General features: G+C 57.3%; 1 protein-coding gene across 7 annotated transcripts in view; it reads right to left on the reverse strand.

The window, feature by feature from the left end:
- The window catches only part of tcerg1b (transcription elongation regulator 1b (CA150)), a 171,781-nt gene extending 155,823 nt beyond the window's left edge, over positions 1–15,958 (reverse strand). For 5 of the 7 annotated variants that reach the window (XM_072511896.1, XM_072511895.1, XM_072511894.1 and 2 more), the window contains exon 1: positions 15,794–15,957. In XM_072511896.1, coding sequence (XP_072367997.1) covers positions 15,794–15,906 — 113 coding nt within the window. In that variant the 5' untranslated portion in view covers positions 15,907–15,957. Of the gene's footprint in view, positions 1–15,793 lie in introns of all 7 variants that reach the window. The other 2 variants (XM_072511892.1, XM_072511898.1) reach the window with 1 other exon arrangement.
- Between the last annotated feature and the right edge of the window lie 6,357 nt (positions 15,959–22,315).

The raw sequence follows: 22,315 nt of genomic DNA on the forward strand, positions 1-22,315 counted from the left end.
GGGGGGGCGGGCAGGAGGGGGGCGGGCAGGGGGGGCGGGCAGAGGGGGAGGGGCAGAGGGGAGGGGGCAGAGGGGGAGGGGCCAGGAGGGGCGGGCAGGAGGGGGCGGCAGAGGGGGCGGGCAGGAGGGGGCGGGCAGGAGGGGGGCGGGGCAGGAGGGGGGGCGGGCAGAGGGGGGCGGGCAGGAGGGGGGCGGGCAGGAGGGGGGGCAGGGGGCGAGGAGGGGGGGCGGGCGAGGGGGGCGGGCAGAGGGGGGGCGGGCAGAGGGGGGGCGGGCAGGAGGGGGCGGGCAGAGGGGGCGGGCAGGAGGGGGCGGGCAGGAGGGGGGCGGGCAGAGGGGGGCGGGCAGGAGGGGGGCGGCAGAGGGGGGCGGGCAGAGGGGGGCGGGCAGGAGGGGGGGGCGGGCGAGGAGGGGCGGGCAGGAGGGGGGCGGGCAGAGGGGGGCGGGCAGAGGGGGCGGGCAGGAGGGGGGCGGGCAGAGGGGGGCGGCAGAGGGGGCCGAGGGGGGCGGGCGAGGGGGGCGGCGAGGGGGGCGGGCAGAGGGGGGCGGGCAGGAGGGGGGGCGGGCAGAGGGGGGGGCGGGCGAGGAGGGGGGCGGGCAGAGGGGAGGGGCGGGCAGAGGGGAGGGCGGGCAGAGGGGAGGGCGGGCAGAGGGGGAGGGGCGGGCAGAGGGGAGGCGGGCAGAGGGGGAGGGCGAGGGGGCGGGCGAGGGGCGGGCAGGGCGAGGGGGGCGGGGCGAGGGGGGGCGGGCGAGGGGGCGGCAGGGGCGAGGGGGGCGGGCGAGGGGGCGCGAGGGGCGCAGGGGGGCGGGCGAGGGGGCGCGAGGGGCGGCAGGGGGGGCGGGCCGAGGGGGGCGGGCGAGGGGGGCGGGCCGAGGGGGGCGGGCCAGGGGGGCGCGAGGGGGGCGGGCCGAGGGGGCGGGCCGAGGGGGCGGGCCAGGGGGGCGGCAGGGGGCGGGCCAGGGGCGGGCCAGGGGGGCGGGCCGAGGGGGGCGGCCGAGGGGCGGCCAGGGGGCGGCAGGGGGGCGGCCAGGGGGGCGGGCCAGGGGGCGGGCCGAGGGGGGCGGGCCGAGGGGGCGGGGCCGAGGGGCGGGCCAGGGGCGGCCAGGGGGGCGGGCCGAGGGGGCGGGCCGAGGGGGGCGGGCCGAGGGGGCGGGCCGAGGGGCGGCGAGGGGCGGGCCAGGGGGCGGGCCGAGGGGGGCGGGCGAGGGGGAGCGGGCGAGGGGGGCGGGCGAGGGGGCGGGCGAGGGGGGCGCGAGGGGCGGGCGAGGGGCGGCGAGGGGGCGGGCGAGGGGGGCGGGCGAGGGGGGCGGGCGAGGGGGCGGGCGAGGGGGGCGGGCGAGGGGGCGGGCGAGGGGGGCGGGCGAGGGGGGCGGGCGAGGGGGGCGGGCGAGGGGGGCGGGCGAGGGGGCGGCGAGGGGCGGGCGAGGGGGGGCGGGCGAGGGGGGCGGGCGAGGGGGCGGCGAGGGGGCGGGCGAGGGGGCGGGCGAGGGCGGCGAGGGGCGGGCGAGGGGGCGGGCGAGGGGGGCGGGCGAGGGGGGCGGGCGAGGGGGGCGGGCGAGGGGGCGGCGGGCGAGGGGGGCGGCGAGGGCGCGAGGGGGCGGGCGAGGGGCGCGAGGGGGGCGGGCGAGGGGGGCGGCGAGGGCGGGCGGCGAGGGGCGGCGAGGGGCGAGGGGGGCGAGGGCGGCGAGGGCGGCGAGGGGCGGCGAGGGGGGCGGGCGAGGGGGCGCAGGGCGAGGGGCGGCGAGGGCGGCGAGGGGGCGCGAGGGGGCGGGCGAGGGGGCGGGCGAGGGGCGGGCGAGGGGCGGGCGAGGGGGCGGGCGAGGGGGCGGGCGAGGGCGGGCGGGCGAGGGGGGCGGCGAGAGGGGCGGCGGGGCGAGGGGGCGGGCGAGGGCGGGCGAGGGGGCGGGCGAGGGGGGCGCGAGGGGCGGGCGAGGGGCGCGAGGGCGCGAGGGGCGGCGAGGGGGCAGGGCGCGAGGGGGGCGGGCGAGGGGCGGCGAGGGGCGGGCGAGGGGCGGGCGAGGGCGGCGAGGGCGCGAGGCGGGCGAGGGGCGCGAGGGCGCAGGGCGGGCGAGGGGCGGCGAGGGGCGGCGAGGGCGCGAGGCGGCGAGGAGGCGCGAGGGGGCGGGCGAGGGGCGGCGAGGGCGCGAGGGCGCGAGGGGGCGGCGAGGGGCGGCGAGGGGCGGCGAGGGGGCGGGCGAGCGGGGCGGGCGAGGGGCGGCGAGGGGCGGCGAGGGGCGCGAGGGGGCGGGCGAGAGGGGCGGCGAGGGGGCGGGCGAGGGGGCGCGGCGAGGGCGGCGAGGGGCGGCGAGGAGGCGGCGAGGGCGGGGAAGAGCGCGAGCGGGCGGGAGAAGAGCGCGAGCGGCGGGAGAAGAGCGGAGCGGGCGGAGAGAGCGCGAGCGGCGGAGAGCGCGAGCGGGCGGAGAAGAGCGCGAGCGGGCGGGGAGAAGAGCGAGAGCGGGCGGGGAGAAGAGCGAGCGGCGAGCGCGAGCGGCGGAGAAGAGCGAGAGCGGGCGGGGAGAAGAGCGAGAGCGGGCGGGAGAGAAGAGCGGCGAGAGCGGGCGGGAGAAGAGCGGGCGGGAGGAAGAGCGAGAGCGGGCGGGAAGAGCGAGAGCGGGCGGGAGAAGAGCGAGAGCGGGCGGGGAGAAGAGCGAGAGCGGGCGGGGAGAAGAGCGAGAGCGGGCGGGGAGAAGAGCGAGAGCGGGCGGGGAGAAGAGCGAGAGCGGGCGGGGAGAAGAGCGAGAGAGGCGGGCGGGGAGAAGAGCGAGAGCGGGCGGGGAGAAGAGCGAGAGCGGGCGGGGAGAAAGAGCGCGAGAGCGAGGCGCGGGAGAAGAGCGAGAGCGGGCGGGGAGAAGAGCGAGAGCGGGCGGGGAGAAGAGCGAGAGCGGGCGGGGAGAAGAGCGAGAGCGGGCGGGGAGAAGAGCGAGAGCGGGCGGGGAGAAGAGCGAGAGCGGGCGGGAGAGAAGAGCGAGAGCGGGCGGGGAGAAGAGCGAGAGCGGGCGGGGAGAAGAGCGAGAGCGGGCGGGGAGAAGAGCGAGAGCGGGCGGGGAGAAGAGCGAGAGCGGGCGGGGAGAAGAGCGAGAGCGGGCGGGGAGAAGAGCGAGAGCGGGCGGGGAGAAGAGCGAGAGCGGGCGGGGAGAAGAGCGAGAGCGGGCGGGGAGAAGAGCGAGAGCGGGCGGGGGAGAAGAGCGAGAGCGGGCGGGGAGAAGAGCGAGAGCGGGCGGGGAGAAGAGCGAGAGCGGGCGGGGAGAAGAGCGAGAGCGGGCGGGGAGAAGAGCGAGAGCGGGCGGGGAGAAGAGCGAGAGCGGGCGGGGAGAAGAGCGAGAGCGGGCGGGGAGAAGAGCGAGAGCGGGCGGGGAGAAGAGCGAGAGCGGGCGGGGAGAAGAGCGAGAGCGGGCGGGGAGAAGAGCGAGAGCGGCGGGAGAAGCGAGAGCGGCGGAGAAGAGCGAGAGCGGGCGGGGAGAAGAGCGAGAGCGGGCGGGGAGAAGAGCGAGAGCGGGCGGGGAGAAGAGCGAGAGCGGGCGGGGAGAAGAGCGAGAGCGGCGGGAGAAGAGCGAGAGCGGGCGGGAGAAGAGCGAGAGCGGGCGGGGAGAAGAGCGAGAGCGGGCGGGGGAGAAGAGCGAGAGCGGGCGGGGAGAAGAGCGAGAGCGGGCGGGGAGAAGAGCGAGAGCGGGGCGGGGAGAAGAGCGAGAGCGGGCGGGGAGAAGAGCGAGAGCGGGCGGGGAGAAGAGCGAGAGCGGGCGGGGGAGAAGAGCGAGAGCGGGCGGGAGAGAAGCGGAGCGGGCGGGAGGAAGAGCGAGAGCGGGCGGGAGAAGAGCGAGAGCGGGCGGGGGGAAGAGCGAGAGCGGGCGGGGGAGAAGAGCGAGAGCGGGCGGGGGAAGAGCGAGAGCGGGAGAGCGGAGCGGAGAGCGAGCGGCGGAGAAGAGCGAGAGCGGGCGGGGAGAAGAGCGAGAGCGGGCGGGGGGAAGAGCGAGAGCGGGCGGGGAGAAGAGCGAGAGCGGGCGGGGGAGAAGAGCGAGAGCGGGCGGGGAGAAGAGCGAGAGCGGGCGGGGAAGAGAGCGAGAGCGGGCGGGGAGAAGAGCGAGAGCGGGCGGGGGAGAAGAGCGAGAGCGGGCGGGGAGAAGAGCGAGAGCGGGCGGGGAGAAGAGCGAGAGCGGGCGGGGAGAGAGCGAGAGCGCGGGAGAAGAGCGAGAGCGGGCGGGGAGAAGAGCGAGAGCGGGCGGGGAGAAGAGCGAGAGCGGGCGGGGAGAAGAGCGAGAGCGGGCGGGGAGAAGAGCGAGAGCGGGCGGGGAGAAGAGCGAGAGCGGGCGGGGAGAAGAGCGAGAGCGGGCGGGGAGAAGAGCGAGAGCGGGCGGGGAGAAGAGCGAGAGCGGGCGGGGAGAAGAGCGAGAGCGGGCGGGGAGAAGAGCGAGAGAGCGGGCGGGGAGAAGAGCGAGAGCGGGCGGGGAGAAGAGCGAGAGCGGGCGGGAGAAGAGCGAGAGCGGGCGGGGAGAAGAGCGAGAGCGGGCGGGGAGAAGAGCGAGAGCGGGCGGGGAGAAGAGCGAGAGCGGGCGGGGAGAAGAGCGAGAGCGGCGGAGAAGAGCGAGAGCGGGCGGGAGAAGAGCGAGAGCGGGCGGGGAGAAGAGCGAGAGCGGGCGGGGAGAAGAGCGAGAGCGGGCGGGAGAAGAGCGAGAGCGGCGGAGAAGAGCGAGAGCGGCGGGAGAAGAGCGGAGAGAGGCGGAGCGGCGGAGAAGAGCGAGAGCGGAGCGGCGGAGAAGAGCGAGAGCGGGCGGGGAGAAGAGCGAGAGCGGCGGGAGAAGAGCGAGAGCGGGCGGGAGAAGAGCGAGAGCGGGCGGGGAGAGAAGAGCGAGAGCGAGCGGGCGGGGAGAAGAGCGAGAGCGGGCGGGGAGAAGAGCGAGAGCGGCGGGAGAAGAGCGAAGCGGCGGGAGAAGAGCGAGAGCGGGCGGGGAGAAGAGCGAGAGCGGGCGGGGAGAAGAGCGAGAGCGGGCGGGGAGAAACAGACGCGAGAGCGAGAGCGGCGGGGAGAAGAGCGAGAGCGGGCGGGGAGAAGAGCGAGAGCGGGCGGGGAGAGGAGAAGAGCGGAGCGGCGGAGAAGAGCGAGAGCGGGCGGGGAGAAGAGCGAGAGCGGGCGGGGAGAAGAGCGAGAGCGGGCGGGGAGAAGAGCGAGAGCGGGCGGGGAGAAGAGCGAGAGCGGGCGGGAGAGAGCGAGAGGCGAGAGAGCGAGAGCGGGCGAGAAGAGCGAGAGCGCGGGCGGGGAGAAGAGCGAGAGCGGGCGGGGAGAAGAGCGAGAGCGGGCGGGGGAGAAGAGCGAGAGCGGGCGGGGAGAAGAGCGAGAGCGGGCGGGAGAAGAGCGAGAGCGGGCGGGGAGAAGAGCGAGAGCGGGCGGGGAGAAGAGCGAGAGCGGGGCGGGGAGAAGAGCGAGAGCGGGCGGGGAGAAGAGCGAGAGCGGCGGCGGGAAGAGCGAGAGCGGCGGAGAGCGAGAGCGGCGGGAGAAGAGCGAGAGCGGGCGGGGGAGAAGAGCGAGAGCGGAGCGGGCGGGGAGAAGACGAGAGCGGGCGGGGAGAGAGAGCGAGAGCGGGCGGGAGAAGAGCGAGAGCGGGCGGGAGAGAGAGCGAAGAGCGGAGAGCGGGCGGGGAGAAGAGCGAGAGCGGGCGGGGAGAAGAGCGAGAGCGGGCGGGAGAAGAGCGAGAGCGGCGGGGAGAAGAGCGAGAGCGGGCGGGAGAAGAGCGAGAGCGGGCGGGAGAAGAGCGAGAGCGGCGGGGAGAAGAGCGAGAGCGGCGGGAGAAGAGCGAGAGCGGCGGAGAAGAGCGAGAGCGGGCGGGGAGAAAGAGCGCGAGAGCGGAGCGGCGGGAGAAGAGCGAGAGCGGGCGGGGAGAAGAGCGAGAGCGGGCGGGGAGAAGAGCGAGAAGAGCGAGAGCGGGCGGGAGAGAAGAGCGAGCGAGGAGAAGAGCGAGAGCGGCGGGAGAAGAGCGAGAGCGGGCGGGGAGAAGAGCGAGAGCAGGCGGGGAGAAGAGCGAGAGCGGGCGGGGAGAAGAGCGAGAGCGGGCGGGGAGAAGAGCGAGAGCGCGCAGGGAAGAGGAGCGAGAAAGCGAGAGAGACAGAGAGAGAGAGACAGAGAGAGAGAGAAAGAGGACGAACGAGAACAGTACCAGAGTCCAGGTAATCTCCAGAGGACTCCTTGTCATCAAGGTCAACTCAATCATTTTTTTTAATGTTTAATTATCTGTTCTCAGGCTGTCAGCATTAGGGGCAATGCTGCATTTATAACCCAAGACCATCAAGAGCCTACTGTGTAATCTGAAACATATGGGTGGTGCATTTCCTCCCTGATGCTCACTTGTGAACTGGTTGAGTATTTACAACAACCCGGCTGCTTTTTGTGGGTCACTTTAACTGGAGACCACAAGTTACAAGATTCATTGAATGCGATTTAATAACATGTCATTTAAAGAACTAATCCCTACTTGCTAGTCTGGTACTATGTAACCTGTTACATCAGTCATGTTTCATACTTAACAATAATTTTTTTTTAAAAGACCTGTCAATTAAACTCTCACTTTAAGAGTAGAACAAAGTTTTATCAAGCAAATCATCTGCTTTGAAGATCTTTTCGGTTCATCTGAATGATTTTTTTGATGACAAGTCTCATTTTCTCCTTCTGATTCTGACTTATACAGTTCTGAGATGCAGGAACTCTCTCGTCTCTCAACCAGTGACAACTGTGGTTTGAGCCTTAAATACATAACCAAGAATAATCCTGTCTTCATACAACATGCACATCCAGTAGAGGTCAAGTATGGCTGCGATTCGGACTGGGGAAAAAATGCCTGATTCCATATCTCAAAACAGGAGTTAATGGTTCTCCTGTCCCATCAGAGATGAACTATTGTCACTGAAAGAGCAGGTCAGATGAGTAAAGGTCAGGAATAGAATCTAACCAGGAAGGGCAATGAAGCAATGCTTTTGATCTCGTCTGCAGGTAAGGATGGAACTGTATAAAACACAATCTCGAGCTTAATTCCAGTATTGTGTACAGTTTTGGTCACTGCATTGAGAAAAATGTGATCTCACTAGTGAGGTTAGAGAAGGGATTTACGAGAATGTTACAAGTAATTGATCATTTTAGCTGTGAGGAAAGTTTGAATTGCTTAGGTTGTTTTCTTTGAAAGAGGGGAGATTGAAGTGTACACAATTACAAAGGGTCCAGATAGAGTGCATAGGAAGGGGCAATTTCTGTTGCAGAGCGATCAAGGGCATAGGTTTAAAGCAGTGTTTTTCAAACTCTTTTCTCTAGGACCAACGTATCGGGCGCTTGGTCTGCTCACTGCTCCCACGAAGGACTGCACGCAACCCATGCAACGTTCACTTACGTTTAATGCGAAAGGGGAGTCTTCTTGGTCCTCACGATCTCACTCCAATCAGGTTCATAGGAGAGGGACGTGTGCATATCAGATGCAGAATTCAGCCAGTTCCTTTGTGAGAATAGAAAATCCAACTTCGCACATGTAGATCGCCGTGAAGGGCAATAGCAACAAAATGCTAGGTTTACTCAGCATTGGATACTCCTGGGAGCTACGCTGGAATGCCAACAGCCTCATGGATTTGTGGCGTGTTTTTAATGTGCTGTCACACGTCAGGTACAGCAGCTTTGTATTTCATTTGTAGTCAGCTGTAAGTTAATAACTGACTATGGGGTCTCAATCTCAAAGAATTTTTCACCCACCATTTTCAAAATCAAACCTCTTTCATTTGCCAGCACTTCCCTGCACCTGTACTGTGCTGTTCTATGTTCTATGGCACACATGGGCTTTACATCCTGATTTGCATTTGCACAATTGACAAAACCATACCTCAAGAAATCATATTTGTACTGCTCTGTTCCAGTGCTAAGTTTCTTTTTTGTAGGCTGTTTACCAGAGGCCTTGGAGCTCTGAACATCGCTAACACTAGCACTGCTCTGTCGTGAATTCTCCTTAGCAGCTCTCTCCAGCAGATTCAGGTGAGAGATCCTGGCCACTAAGCACACTGCCCATTTGTGTCTTTGGTTGTCTCTTTCTTGCAGCAAAATGATCCAGCTTCACAGTCCGCTTGCTTTGCTTGCCAGCAGCTAAAATATGGAAGGCACTCTCCTCTGTGATTTGGTGCTGAAATCATGCACGTATCGGGCGCTCGGCCTGCTCACTGCTGCCATGCAGGACTGCACGCAGCCTCATTTCATTCTCACTTAAAAGCTGGTGGCGGCCGCCATTCTCAATTTAAATGCCAGTAGCAGCCATTGCATGCTTCTCCTGCGGTCACGACTACCAGAGCCGATCGCTCCGCGACCAGACTTTGAAAAACCCTGGTTTAAAGTGATCGGTGTCAGGATGACAGTGGAGTTACTGGAAATATGTGATAGAGGCAGAAACCTTCATTCCACTTAGAAGACACTGGACATGCCTGGACCAAGAGCTGGAAGGTGAGATCAAACTGGATAGCTTTTCCCACCCCCAGCAAGCCCGAATACAATGGACCAAATGGCCACCTTCTGTTTTATACATCATTGTGCTTCTATGTAACCATCAGCTTACAAAGAAATATCAGAAAGCTAATTCAATGAATGGAAAATGATCAATGTTTGTACATATATGCCATTATATTACCCAGACAGCAATGAGCTGAATAGGAGCTTTCTTATATCGCAATTTACAAAAGAGCCGCAAATGAAAATGAAACTACAAAGATGAGATGCATTTCAGCTACAGATTAACTGTGACATTATTCTTGGTACCCAGAGGCTTGGAGACTGGAGGTTGCTGTCCCACACAGCAACACTTACGAAGGAAATTTCCAATCTGTATAGACATCTTAATACCAAGCAAAGAGGTTTAACCTGTGTGAAGTTAGCTGAAGAGGTGGAGGATATCAATCAGCATTTTTTTTTTACTTACTATGCAATTACATCAGCTTGAATCCTGCATCTGAGGACAAGAGCTATTGCCATGGGCTAACAGCATAATTGGAAGTGCCTATTCATCCTTCTCCTTGCACGTTCCAAATCTCCTCAGAATCCCCAGTATCATAGGCACTGTATTTATATGGCTAGTCCAGTTCAGTTTCTGGTCAATGGCAATCCCCTTCAGCAATAGTACTGCCATTGAATGTCATGGGGTGATGGTTAGATTCTCTCTTACTGGAGACGGTCATTGCCTCACACTTGTGTGACGCGAATATTACTTGCCACCAACAGTTAAAGCCTGAACGTTGTCCAGGTCCTGATACATATAAACCTGGACTGCTTCAGTAGGAGTTGTTAAATTGTGCAATCATCCAAGCAAAAGTCCCAATTTCTGACCTCATGATGGAGGGAAGGTCACGATGAAACAGCTGAAAATGGTTGGATCGAGAACACTTTGGTTGGATTGAACAACTCCTGTAGTGATGTTCTGGAAATTAGATGATTGACCTTCAACTACCACAACCATCTTCCTTTGTGCTTGGTAAGACTCCAAACCAGTGACGAGTGTTCACCTCCCCTACCCTACCCCCCCGGCTCCAAATTTGTTGGTGTTCCTTGACGCCACACTCGGTCAATTGCTGCCTTCAGGAGCCGAATGTCCTACTCCTAATCCGCATGTTCGTAGGATGTCACTCTCACCTCTGGAGTTCAGTTGTACCGGGAACACCCATGGGGATGTGTGCAAGACACGACAGGGCTCGCGAGATAGCGGAGTGTGCGTGTGAGAGGAAGGGGGAGAAAGGTGAGTGTTAGTAAATGTGTCAGAGTGCATGCGTCCGAGGAGGGTTGGAGTGAGAATAGGTGTCTGAGTGTCGTGTTTGTGTGCATCTTATAGTAGCATATTGCCTCTGCCTGAGGAGATTCAAGCCCCATTCCAAGAACTCTACAACATAATCCAGGGTTTGCTATATCGAGCCCACCCCCCCTAGAATAAGAGCACAGATTTCATCCGGTATTCTGGGTAACATCTATGTCTTAACTGCCATTAACCCACATTATCTGGACATTTATCTCACTGCTGTTCTTGGACCATGTACTCTAATTCACGAACTGTAAAGTACTTCCGGTTAACTATGGGCATTAAAAGTGCTAGGTGATCGCAGGTTTCTTTCGATGAAAGCATACCGATTTCCCGGCAGTACACTGGCAGTGACAATTCATAGCTCCTTGATTTATGTCATCCTTTCAACTTTACTCAGTTCATTAGGGCCCCTCACCAAGATGGAGAAATAAATAGGAGGGAAGTGGGCAACGCCTTACTCTCCAGTCAACAAGTGCCAATTCTTTTTCTTAAAACTCCTTTTACAGAAATGCTCAGCGTACAATGTTTAATAATAATCGCTTATTGTCACAAGTAGGCTTCAATGAAGTTACTGTGAAAAGCCCCTAGTCGCCACATTCCGGCACCTCTTCGGGGAGACTGGTACCACCCGTACCACTTTGCTTGTCAAATACATGCAAAACAGGCCAATGAGGATTTTGTTGCAAAATATTTTACTCACCATCCAACTTACAATAACTTCATCTGACAGAGAACTATTTTACAATCACTATTTTTACTACTGAATGCAAATAGGCAACTGAGATGAGCAGGCATAAAACAAATTGTAAAGATTTCCATTCCTGATCGTTCTCCAGTGAACTCTGAGCCTTGCACAACCAATCGGCAACAGAAGATGCTCATTATTCCATATCTGATCTAGATCTGAACACGCAAGTATTCAGTTTTAGTTTGACTGGGCCACTTGAATTAGCAATGGCGGCCTTCTCAGGCAAGCATTTATCAAAAGGTTTTTACCCAGGTAATTCATGCCGATTGCAAATCCATTTTCCGCAGAAAAAGAGAAACAAAATCTCCATCTATAAGACCACTAACAAGCAGGGTCTGGCAGCTACAATGCACTCAAATCAGCGCTCTGCACAAGACGGCCCTGAGATTGAGACTGGTTCTGCAAAGCCTTACACACCATATGATAAGAGCAAATGATTTAGATAGAATCCACCAATGGCCCCTCCAAAATGTCTCCAAATCACATCATCATGATAAATTAAATGCTTTAGAAAGGATGGTGAAAGGTTAATTAAACATTGCTTTTTCATGCAGACAATTTACCTGTGTGAAGTTACAGGTCAGACCTTCTGGGCAATGCTGGCATGAGTTCCTAGCGGTGTATTACTCTTTGGCAATGGAATGATTGCTGACCCCTAACAAGGTAAGGAAAAGTAGGGAACTGGATGACACCTTTCTCTCTCTGGTCAACAAGTGTCAATTCTTGGGCAGCGCAGATACCTTCTGGAAGGAGACAGAAGAATGCCTTATGCTTTGAGTACAGATGAAGCAATTATGGGGAGGAGCCAGGTCTGTCTGCAGTTTCAGTTTGCAATAGGATTTTCGTCTGCAAGAATTGTCTTTCAGTTTTCTCCTGAAAGATTCTCTCAAAGGGCTCAGCACAAAGGCAAGGAATCTGGTTTTTAAACTTTATTTAAAAGCGGTGTTTGAATTATATAGATTAGCTTAATTAGAATATATTGTGGCAGGGAACCCTGGGTGACCCGGGATATTGAGGCCATGGGTCAAAAGGAAGGAGGCATAGGACATCAATAGGCAGCTGGGATCAAGTGGGCCTCTCAAAGAGTATAGGGCATGGCAGAGTAGAGTTAAGAGAGAAATCAGGATGGCAAAAAGGGGACATGAGATTGTCTTGGCAGATACAGCAAAGGAAAATCCAAAGAGCTTTGATAGATACATAAAGGGTAAAAGGGTGACCAGGGAGAGGGTAGGGCCTCTTAAGGATAAACAAGGTCATCTAAGTGCGGATCCACAGGGATGGGAGAGGTTCTAAATGAATATTTCTTGTAATTATTTACTGTTGAGAAAGGCACAAATGTGAGGGAAATTGGGGAAATAAAAAGTGATGTCTTGAGGAGTGCACATATTACAGAGAAGGAAGTGGTGGAGATATTAAAGCGTCTCACGATAGATAAATTCCCAGGACCTGATGAAATGCATCCCAGGACATTGTGGGAGGAAATTGCCAGCCCCGTAACTGTAACTGAGATATCTGAATCATCGACAGCCACAGGAGAGGTGCCTGAAGATTGGAGGGTAGCAAATGTTGTGCCCTTGTCGGGATAAGCCTGGGAACTACAGACAGATGAGTCTTACTTTGACAAAGCGTCATCGGATTCGAAACGTTAGCTCTTTTCTCTCCCTACAGATGCTGCCAGACCTTTTGAGCTTTTCCAGCCTTTTCTCTTTCGATGAGTCTTACTTCTGTAGTGGGTAAGTTGTTAGAAGGTATTCCAAGGGGCAAGATCTACAGGCATTTAGACAGGCAAGGGCTAATTCGGGAAAGTCAACACGACTTTGTAAGGGGAAAGTCATGTCTCACGAATTTGACTGAGTTTTTTGAAGGGATAACCGAGAAGGTAGATGTGGGCAGTGCGATTGACGTTGTCTACATGGACTTTAGCGAAGCCTTTGACAAGGTACCGCATGGTAGGTTGTTGCAAAAGGTTAAATCTCACGGAATCCAGGATGAGGTAGCCAATTGGATACAAAATTGGCTTGGCGACCGAAGCCAAAGGGTGGTTGTGGAGGGCTGTTTTTCAAACCGGAGGGCTGTGACCAGCAGTGTGCCTCAAGGATCGGTGCTGGGTACACTGTTATTTGTCATAGATATATATATATATATATATATATATAAATGATTTAATGTAAAAGGCACGGTTAGTAAGTTTGCAGATGACGCCACGATTGGTAGCATAGTGGATCGCGGAGGTTATATAAGATTGCAATAGGATCTTGACCAATTGGGCCAGTGGGCCGATGAATGGCAGATGGAGTTTTATTTGGATAAATGTGAGGTGATGCATTTTGGTAGATCAAATCAGGGCAAGACCTACTCAGCAAATAGTAGCGAGTTGGGGAGAGTTACAGAACAAAGATCTAGGAGTACAGGTTTACAGCTCCCTAAAGGTGGAATCACAGGTGGACAGGGTGGTGAAGAAGGCATTCAGCACGCAACGTTTTATTGGTCATAATATTGAATACAGGAGTTGGGATGTCTTGTTGAAGTTGTACACGACATTGGTAAGACCACACATGGAATACGGTGTTCAGTTCTGGTCACCATATTATAGGAAGGATATTGTTAAACTAGAAAGAGTGCAGAAGAGATTTACGAGGTTGCTACCAGGACTTGATGGTCTAAGTTATAAAGAGAGGCTGGATAGGATGGGACTTTTTTCCCTGGAGCGTATGAGGCTTAGGGGTGATCTTATAGAGGTCTATAAAATAATGAGGAGCATAGATAAGGTAGGTAGTCGACATCTTCTCACAAAGGTAGAGGAGTCTAGAACTAGAGGGCATAGGTTTAAGGTGAGAGGGGAAAGATACAAAAGAGATCAGAGGGGAAATTTCTTCACACAGAGGGTAGTGAGCATCTGGAACAGGCTGCCAGAGGCAGTGATTGAGGCGGGTACAATTCTGTCCTTTAAAAAGCAGTTAGACAGTTACATGGGCAGGGTGGGTATAAAGGGATATGGGCCAAAGGCGGGCAAGTGGGACTAGCTTAGTGAAACCGTGCCGCATGGGCAAGCTGGATCAAAGGGACTGTTTCATACTGTAAACATCGATGACTCTAGGTATAAGGACGAAGTTAAAGTTTTTCCTTTTCTTTAAGAACTGTTGTAATTCTTATCTGTAAAGTTTTTTTCTCTGTTGCTAATATAGTTAATTTTGTGTTTAAATTCAAGTTTGTTATAGCATCAAGAAAGTGTTATCATTCGGTGGTGCAGCCACCTTTCCACACAGTTTTACTAATTGCAAATACTTGGGATCTCAAGTGGGGTGGCAAAACTAGCAACCCATCACCCCTTCGGTTCCCTCCCACACTCCCCTACCCGGTCATGGCCCCCCCACCTCCCCTGTTCGCGCCCCACACCATCTTCACTTCCGGACCCCAGCCTTCCACCCGCTCGCCCCGCCATCCTCCCCTCCTTGCTCACCGCCCCCCTCAATCCTCTCCTCCCCGCTCGCCCCCTGCCATCCTCCTCTCCCCGCTCGCCCTCTGCCATCCTCCTCTCCCTGCTCGCTCCTGCCATCCCCCCATGTTCGCCCCCCGCCATCCTCCCTTCCCCACTCGGCATCCTCCCCTCCCTGTTGGCCCCTCCGCCATCCTCCCATCCCCTCTCGCCCCCACCATCCTCCCCTCACGCTCAGCACCGCCATCCTCCGCACCACACCATTCTCCCTGCCCCGCCTGTCCCCCATCGGCCCACCATCCTCCCCGCCCGTCCCACATCGCCCCACCATCCTCCCCACCCCGCTCGACCCCCCCCCCCCCGCATCCTCCCACCTTGATCCCGCCTTCCATCCTCCCCGCTTGCACACCCAGCCTTCACATTAATCTCCATCAGCCTCTCTTCCCCTCCGCGCTCACCCCCACCATCCTCCCCACTTTCAACCCCACCATCCTGCCCTACCCGCTCGCCCCACAGCCTTCCCTCCCCTCCCCGCTCACCACGCATCCTCCCCACGCCACGTGAGCCCCCAGCCTCCCAACCCACCCAAGATCCCTTCTCGCTCGCCCCCAACATCCTCCCCTCCCCAACCCCGCCCAGCCTCTCTTCCCCTCCCACGTACCGCAGTCAGCCTCCCTTCACCTTCCGACATGCCCTCGCCTGCCCCCTCCCCCGAAAACGGCCTCCACCCAAAACTGCCCCGAACTTCACCTCCCCCAAAACTACCCACCTTCCTCTACCTCCAAAAACTACCCCCACCTTCGCTCCGCCCAAAAAAACTACCCCACCTTCGCTCCCCCCAAAAAAACTACCCCCACCTACCTCTCCCCCCAAAAAAACTACCCCCACCTTCCTCTCCCCCCCAAAAAAAACTACCCCCACCTTCCTCTCCCCCCCAAAAAAAAACTACCCCCAGCTTCCTCTCCCCCCCAAAAAAAAAGTACCCCCACCTTCCTCTCCCCCAAAACTACTCCCACCTTTGTCTCTCCCAAAAAAAACTACCCCCGCCTTCCTCTCCGAAAAAACTACCCCCATGATCCTCTCCCCCCAAAAATACCCCCACCTTCCTCTCCCCCCAAAAAATACCCCCACCTTCCTCTACCCCCCAAAAAACACCCCCACCTTCCTCTCCCCCCAAAAAAATACCCCCACCTTCCTCTCCCCCCAAAAATAACTACCCCCACTTTCCTCTCCCCCAAAAAACTTCAGCCACCTTCCTCTTCCCCCAAACAAACTACCACCTTCCTCGCCCCCCAAACAAACTACCCCCACCTTCTCCCCCCAAAAAAACTACCCCACATTCCCCTCCCCACCAAAAAACGACCGCACCTTCCTCTCTCCCCCAAAAAACTACCCCACCTCCCCCCCCAAAAAACTGCTCCACCTGCCCTCCCCCAAAAACTGCCCCATCTTCCCCTTGCCGCCAAAATTGCCCCCATCTACCCCTCCCCCAAAGATCTGCCCCACCTTCCCTCCCCCCAAAAAATGCCCCCACCTTCCCTCCCCCACAAGGCAGCCCCAAAATCTCCTCCCCCCCCCCAAAAAAAACTGCCCCGACCTTGAGCTCCCGGCTAAACTGCACCGAACCTCCCTCCCCCCAAAACAGCCCCAACCTTCTTCCCTCCCTCTCCCACTTAAACTCTTCCAGCGGTGGGGGACCGGAGCCTGAGGCCGAGGCCCGGCCAGTTCACTCCGCCTATCGGTGTTGGTGAGCCCGAGAAAGAAGAGTTATTGACACCAACACCCCACTCGCTTTAGTCGCAGTCACATACCGGGCCTGGTTAGAGGTGTCGCTGTTGGGTTTCTGCTGCTCGCCGGCTCCGTCCGCTTGCACCTGGCTTGGGTGTAATAGGCCATCCTGCATCAACAAACCCACGTCGGCCATGATGGGGAAGCAATGGGGGAGGGGAAAAGGGGGTGTTGAAAAAAACCTACCGCCACTGCCGCCGACCGCTAAATTCAACCTCACTTGCTGGCCGGGTGCCGCCTCCGCGGCCCGTGCCGCCAATCCATTGGTCACGTTCCTCCCAATCCTCCCTCTGAATGGTTAGCCTGCCTGTCACTCCTGTGACGTCAGAGCAGCGACTTAGTAAGCATGTTCGGTTACAGTGCGAGACAGGCAGTGACGTCATTGAGCGTCCGGGAGCCAATTCTCACCCCTTTTACACGTCCCCCCCTGCTTTTGTGCTGCTTAGTTACTGTTCTCTTATCCAGTAAAGAAAAATACCCTTTTTTTGCTTGGGGGGTCACAACGAATAGGACGGCACAGTAGCACAGTGGTTAGCACTGTTGCTTCACAGCACCAGGGTACCAGGTTCAATTCTCGGCTTGGGTCACTGTCTGTGCGGAGTCTGCACGTTCTCCCCATGTTTGTGTGGGTGCTCCGGTTTCCTCCCACAAGTCCGAAAGACGTGCTCGTTAGGTGAAGTGGACATTCTGAATTCTCCCCCAGAGTACCCGAACAGGCACCGGAGTGTGGTGACTAGGGGATTTTCACAGTAACTTCATTGCTGTGTTAATGTAAGCCTACTTGTGACAACAATAAAGATTATTGTTACATTAAAAAATTTGAAGTTACTTAATAATATGGTCACCATGTCCTCCAGTCCTTGCCCACTAGTTGTGGAAACATAAAACAAATGAGTAGCAAGAGGGCATTCGGCCTTTCGAGCTTGCTCTGCCATTCAACAAAATCACAACTAATATTACGCCACAACGCCACTCCTGCCTGCTTCCTGTATCCATTCATTCCCATAGAGATCAAAAATCTATCGGCCTCAGTCTTTAATATACTCAATAATGGAGCTGCCACAATCTGTGGTCGACAATTCCAAAAACTCATGAACCCCTGAAGAAATTTCTCCTTTCAGTCCAAAAGGATCAACCCCTTATTTTTGACTGTGCCCACCCCGTATTCTAGATTCCCCAGTCAGGGCAAAAAACTTTTCAAGGACCCTTCCAAGTCCTTTCAGAACCTCACAACTTTAAAGTCTGCTGGAAGTCTGATTATAGAATCCCTACAGTACAGAAGGAGGACATTCGGCCCATCACTGCACCGACCCTCTGAAAGAGCCCCCAACCTAGGCCCAATCCCTCACCATACTCCCCGTAACCCCTCCTATGGGCAATTTAGCATCGCCAGTTCACCTAACCTGCACATCTTTGGTCTGTGGGAGGAAACTGGAGTACCTGGCTGAAACCCACGCAGACACGGGAAGGATGTGCAAACTCCACACGGGTGCAGTTGTGAAGGGAGGGGTAGCAGGGGGCAGTTGTGAGGGGAGAGTGGCAGTTTTGAACGATAGTGGAGGTTGAGGGGCTGTTCTGAAGGGAATTTGGGTAATTGTGAGGGGAGGCTGGGGGGAGCACGTGTGAGGAGAGGCAAGGTGAAGGGCAGTTGGGAGGGGAAGGGAGGCTGGGGTGCAGCTCGGAGGTGAGGGGAGGCTTGGGGTGCAGTTGTGAGGGGAGGATATCACGCATTTGTGAGGTGAGGGAAGCTGGGGGTGCAGTTGCGATGGGACAGGAGGCCAAGGGGTGCAGTTGTCAGGAGAGTGGAGGCTGGGGCTACAGGTGTGATGGGAGGCTAGGGTGCAGTTATGAGGCTGGGGGGGGAAGTTGTGAGGGGAGAGGATGCAGTTGTGAGCGGAGGCTACAGGTGCAGTTGTGGGGGCAGGGGGGTTGGGGTGCAGTTGTGAGGTGAGGCGGGGGATGCAGTTGGGGGGGGGAGCCTGGGGTGCGAGCAGTTGTGGGGGGGTGGGTGGCGGCTGATGAAGAAGTTGTGAAGGGAGCGGAGGCTGGGGGTGCAGTTGTGAGGGGAGGCACCAAAACTGCACACAATACCCCAAGTGTGACCTCACCAATCCCTATACAATTGCAGTAAAACATCTCTATTCCTGTCTCCTTCTGCACTGTAAATTCTATGATGATTCCTATACTCAAATCCTCTTGCTATGAAGGCCAACAAACCATTTGCCTTCTTTACTGCCAGCTGTACACACGCGCTTACTTTCAGCAACTGACGCACAAGGACACCAAGATCTCGCTGAGAATCCACCTCTCTCAATTTACACCCATTCAAATAATAAACTGCCTTCCTATTTTTGCTACTAAAGCGGATAACTGCACATTTATCCACATAATATTGTATCTACACTGCTGAAGCCACCTCCCTGGATTTTTGTTGGATACAGGGTGGAAGTTCTTTTCTATTACACCATGCCTCTGTATGGATGTTTGGATGTTTTTGATGCTGCACTGGAAAGCTGGAACCAGTACGCACAACGGATGCGTTACTATTTCCGGGCAAATAATATCACCGAAAACAAGCGCCAGGTGGTCATATTGCTCACCGCCTGCGGCCCGCATACGTTTGGGGTGATTAGGAGCCTTACGTACCCAGCTGCGCCGGACACCAAATAAAAAGTTTGAGGAACTTGTGAATTTAGTGGGGCAACATTTTAACCCAACCCCGTCCACGATAGTCCAACGTTACCGGTTTAATACCGCTGAGAGGACCCCAGGAGAATCCCTTGCCGACTTTCTATCCAGGCTATGCAGGATTGCGGAGTACTGTGTCTATGGTGAGACCTTGTCAGAAATGTTACGCGACCGGTTGGTTTGCGGTATTAACAATGCGGCCACCCAGAGAAAGTTATTAGCTGAGCCAACATTGACTTTTCAACAGGCCATTCAAATAGTATTGTCCCAAGAGAGCGCAGAACGAGGAGTGCAGGAGCTACAGGGAATGAAGGTGCATGCCTTGGGGCGCAACCCCTTCCGTCCAAAAACGCCCCCCCACACTCCTGCGGTACCTTGGGCGAGGCGACGTCCGGACATTCCTCCACGAAGGGGCCTTCTCCAGAACCAATGGATGAGGAGCCATGTCCGTGTCAGACTTGTATGCGCCGACCCCGTCACGGACGCCAGTCCTGGGGGCGCCAGAGGCGCCGTCGTTCCGACCGAAGCTGTGACCAGCCCAGTGGGCCGTACCTTCCATGTGGATGAACCTGCGGCGACTACTCCTGAGGACGTGGAGACGGAGGACGACTGCCTGCAGCTGCATTGTGTGGCAGCTCCCCGTGTGGCCCCCATTAAGGTGACAGTATGGGTCAATGGTCACCCGCTTGAGATGGAGTTGGACACTGGCGCAGCGGTCTCCGTGATCACCCAGAGGACATTCGACTGCATCAAGCATGGTATACAGACCCTTACATTAACCGACACACAGGCCAGGATGGCTACCTACATGGGGGAACCATTGGACATTGCAGGAACTATGATGACCCCTGTTGTTTATGGACGCCAGGAGGGGCGTTTCCCACTTATCGTGGTGCACGGCCATGGGCCCAGCCTGTAGGGTCGGGACTGGTTGCGCCATTTGCGGTTGCAGTGGCAGCACATCCTCCAAACAGTTTCTGGAGGGTTGACTGAGGTGCGAGGACGACACCCAGATGTATTCCAGCCCGGTTTGTGGAAAATAAAAGGAGCCGTAGCCCATATCCAAGTTGAACCAGGAGCCACACCGCGCTATTGCCGGGCGCGCCAGGTGCCTTACGCCTTGCTCGAGAAGGTAGAAGGGGAGCTCACTCATTTGGAGACTTTGGGTATTATCAGGCCCGTCCGTTTCGCTGACTGGGCAGCACCAATTGTACCTGTAATGAAGCCAGATGCCACAGTTCACTTGTGCGGCGACGATAAACTTACAGTGAATACGGCTTCCCGGCTCAACCGATATCCAATGCCTCGCATAGAGGATCTCTACGCGAAGCTTGCAGGCGGACTCTCGTTCACAAAATTAGATATGAGTCACGCCTACCTACAGTTGGAGCTGGACCCTGCCTCCCGACCATATGTAACGATGAATACACACCGGGGCCTGTATGACTATACACGTTTGCCCTTTGGAGTATACCTCTGCGTGCGCTATTTTTCAACGAATCTGCGCAAGGGTTCTACAGGCGGTGGCAACCATTCCTAGACTATCTCGCGGAGCATTAGGTGAAGGTCGGACAGCAGCAGCAGCAACCCAGGGGGGGAGGATGGAGGGAGGGGGAAGGGAGGTTTTTCTGGGGGGCATTTGAGCAAGAAAATACATGAATGATCCGGAAAACTGAAATGTACGGGAGGAATCCAATGTACAATGTTCTGTATCATATTGACTTGCCATGTTCATGTCTTGCTATGCAAGCTTTCTTTCTTTTGTGTTGCGGGCGGGGGGGGGGGGGGGGGGGGGTATGTTTGTAAGGTTGAAAATTTTGTTTAAAACTTCTTAATAAACATACTTTAAAAATATATATATATTTTTCAATGCGTTATGGAGGGCATTTTGAGAGGTTTACCGCGTGCCGCTGTCTACTTAGGTGACGTTTTGATCACAGGGACGTCGGAGCAGGGACATTTGGAAAATCTGGAGGCTGTCCTTAGACGCTTTTCGGAGGCTGGAGTCCGTTTGCGTCGCACAAAGTGCGTCTTTCAGGCAAAGGGAGTAGTCTACCTGGGTCATCGGGTGGACCGCGAAGGTTTGCACCCCGTAGCAGAGAAGGTGCGCGCGATTCAACAGGCCCCCGCCCCGACTGACACTTCGCATCTTCGTTCTTTTCTCGGCCTCATAAACGATTACGGGAAGTTCCTCCCCAATCTGGCAACTACGCTGGCCCCGTTGCATCTTCTGCTAAAGAAAAATCACACCTGGGTTTGGGGTCAGCTGCAAGAAACCGCTTTGCGGCAGGTAAAGCAACAATTGTCGTCGTCTGGGTTACTAACCCACTATGATCCTGGAAAGCCTTTGCTCGTCACATGTGATGGTATTGGGGCCGTCCCCGTATGGTATTGGGGCCGTCCTGTCCCACAAGATGGAGAACGGGGCCGAGCGGCCGATAGCTTTCGCCTCCCGCACATTGACTGCAGCGGAAAAGAAGTACGCGCAGATCGAGAAGGAGGGCCTGGCAGTGGTCTTTGCGGTGAAACGTTTCCTCCAGTACGTGTATGGCCGCCACTTCACTATCGTGACTGATCATAAGCCTCTGCTGGTACTTTTCAGAGAGGATAAGCCAATTCCGCCCATTGCTTCCGCACGGATCCAGCACTGGGCTTTGTTGCTCGCTGCATACAAGTATTCACTGGAGCACAAACCAGGAACCCAGATAGCAAATGCCGACGGACTGAGCCGATTGCCTTTATCGACCGGCCCCATGTCGACCCCCACGACCGGTGAGGTAGTTGCAACCCTAAATTTTATGGACACCTTGCCTGTCACGGCATCACAGATCCGTGAGTGAACCCAGACGGAGCCAGTCCTGTCAAAGGTTCGGCACATAGTCCTGTATGGTGGGCAGTATAGACAGCTCCCAGGCGAGTTGCGGGCATTTTCCTCCAAGCTGTCAGAATTCAGCAAGGAAGACGGCATCCTCTTGTGGTGGATGCATGTGATTGTCCCGGAAAAAGGACAGGAGCTGATACTAAGAGACTTGCACAATGGGCATCCAGGTGTGACCAAAATGAAAATGTTGGCCCGGAGTTATGTCTGGCGGCCAGGCCTCGACACCGACATTGAGAAGGTGGCCAAAAACTGCTCCATTTGCCAGGAGCATCAGAAGCTTACGCCGGCCGCGCCCCTACATGACTGGGAATGACCAGGGCAGCCTTGGGCGCGCTTGCATGCGGATTTCGCCGGCCCTTTTCAAGGATCCATGTTCCTTTTATTAATCGATGTCCAGTCTAAATGGCTAGAGGTGCATAAGATGCTCGGCACAACGTCCTGCGCAACAATTGAAAAGATACGTTTGTCTTTTTGTACACAAGGCCTCCCCGAGGTGCTGTCACGGATAACGGCACTCCATTCACAACTGAGGAGTTTGCGAGGTTCATGAAGATGAATGGCATACGCCATATCCGCACTGCCCCTTACCACCCGGCTTCAAATGGGTTGGCAGAGCGCGCAGTGCAGACATTCAAACGAGGACTAAAGAAGCAGTCTTCTGGATCAATGGACACGAGACTGGCTCACTTTTTGTTTTCGTATAGGACCATCCCCATGCGGTGACTGGGGTAGCTCCCGCAGAACTCCTAATGGGCCGGAGACTTCGCACCCGCCTTAGAATGGTTTTCCCGGACATTGGCGCAAAAGTACGCCGCACACAAGAACGGCAGGGACAGGGTTTTTCTCGGCATCGGCTGATTCGGCAGTTTGCGCCCGGTGACCCAGTGTTCGTTCGGAATTTTGCTGGTGGTGCCCAGTGGGTTCTGGCGTAATCTTTCGCCAAACGTGCCCTATATCTTACCAGGTGCAAGCCCAG

Source organism: Scyliorhinus torazame, chromosome 7 (assembly GCF_047496885.1).
Source record: "Scyliorhinus torazame isolate Kashiwa2021f chromosome 7, sScyTor2.1, whole genome shotgun sequence".
NCBI lineage: Eukaryota > Metazoa > Chordata > Chondrichthyes > Carcharhiniformes > Scyliorhinidae > Scyliorhinus > Scyliorhinus torazame.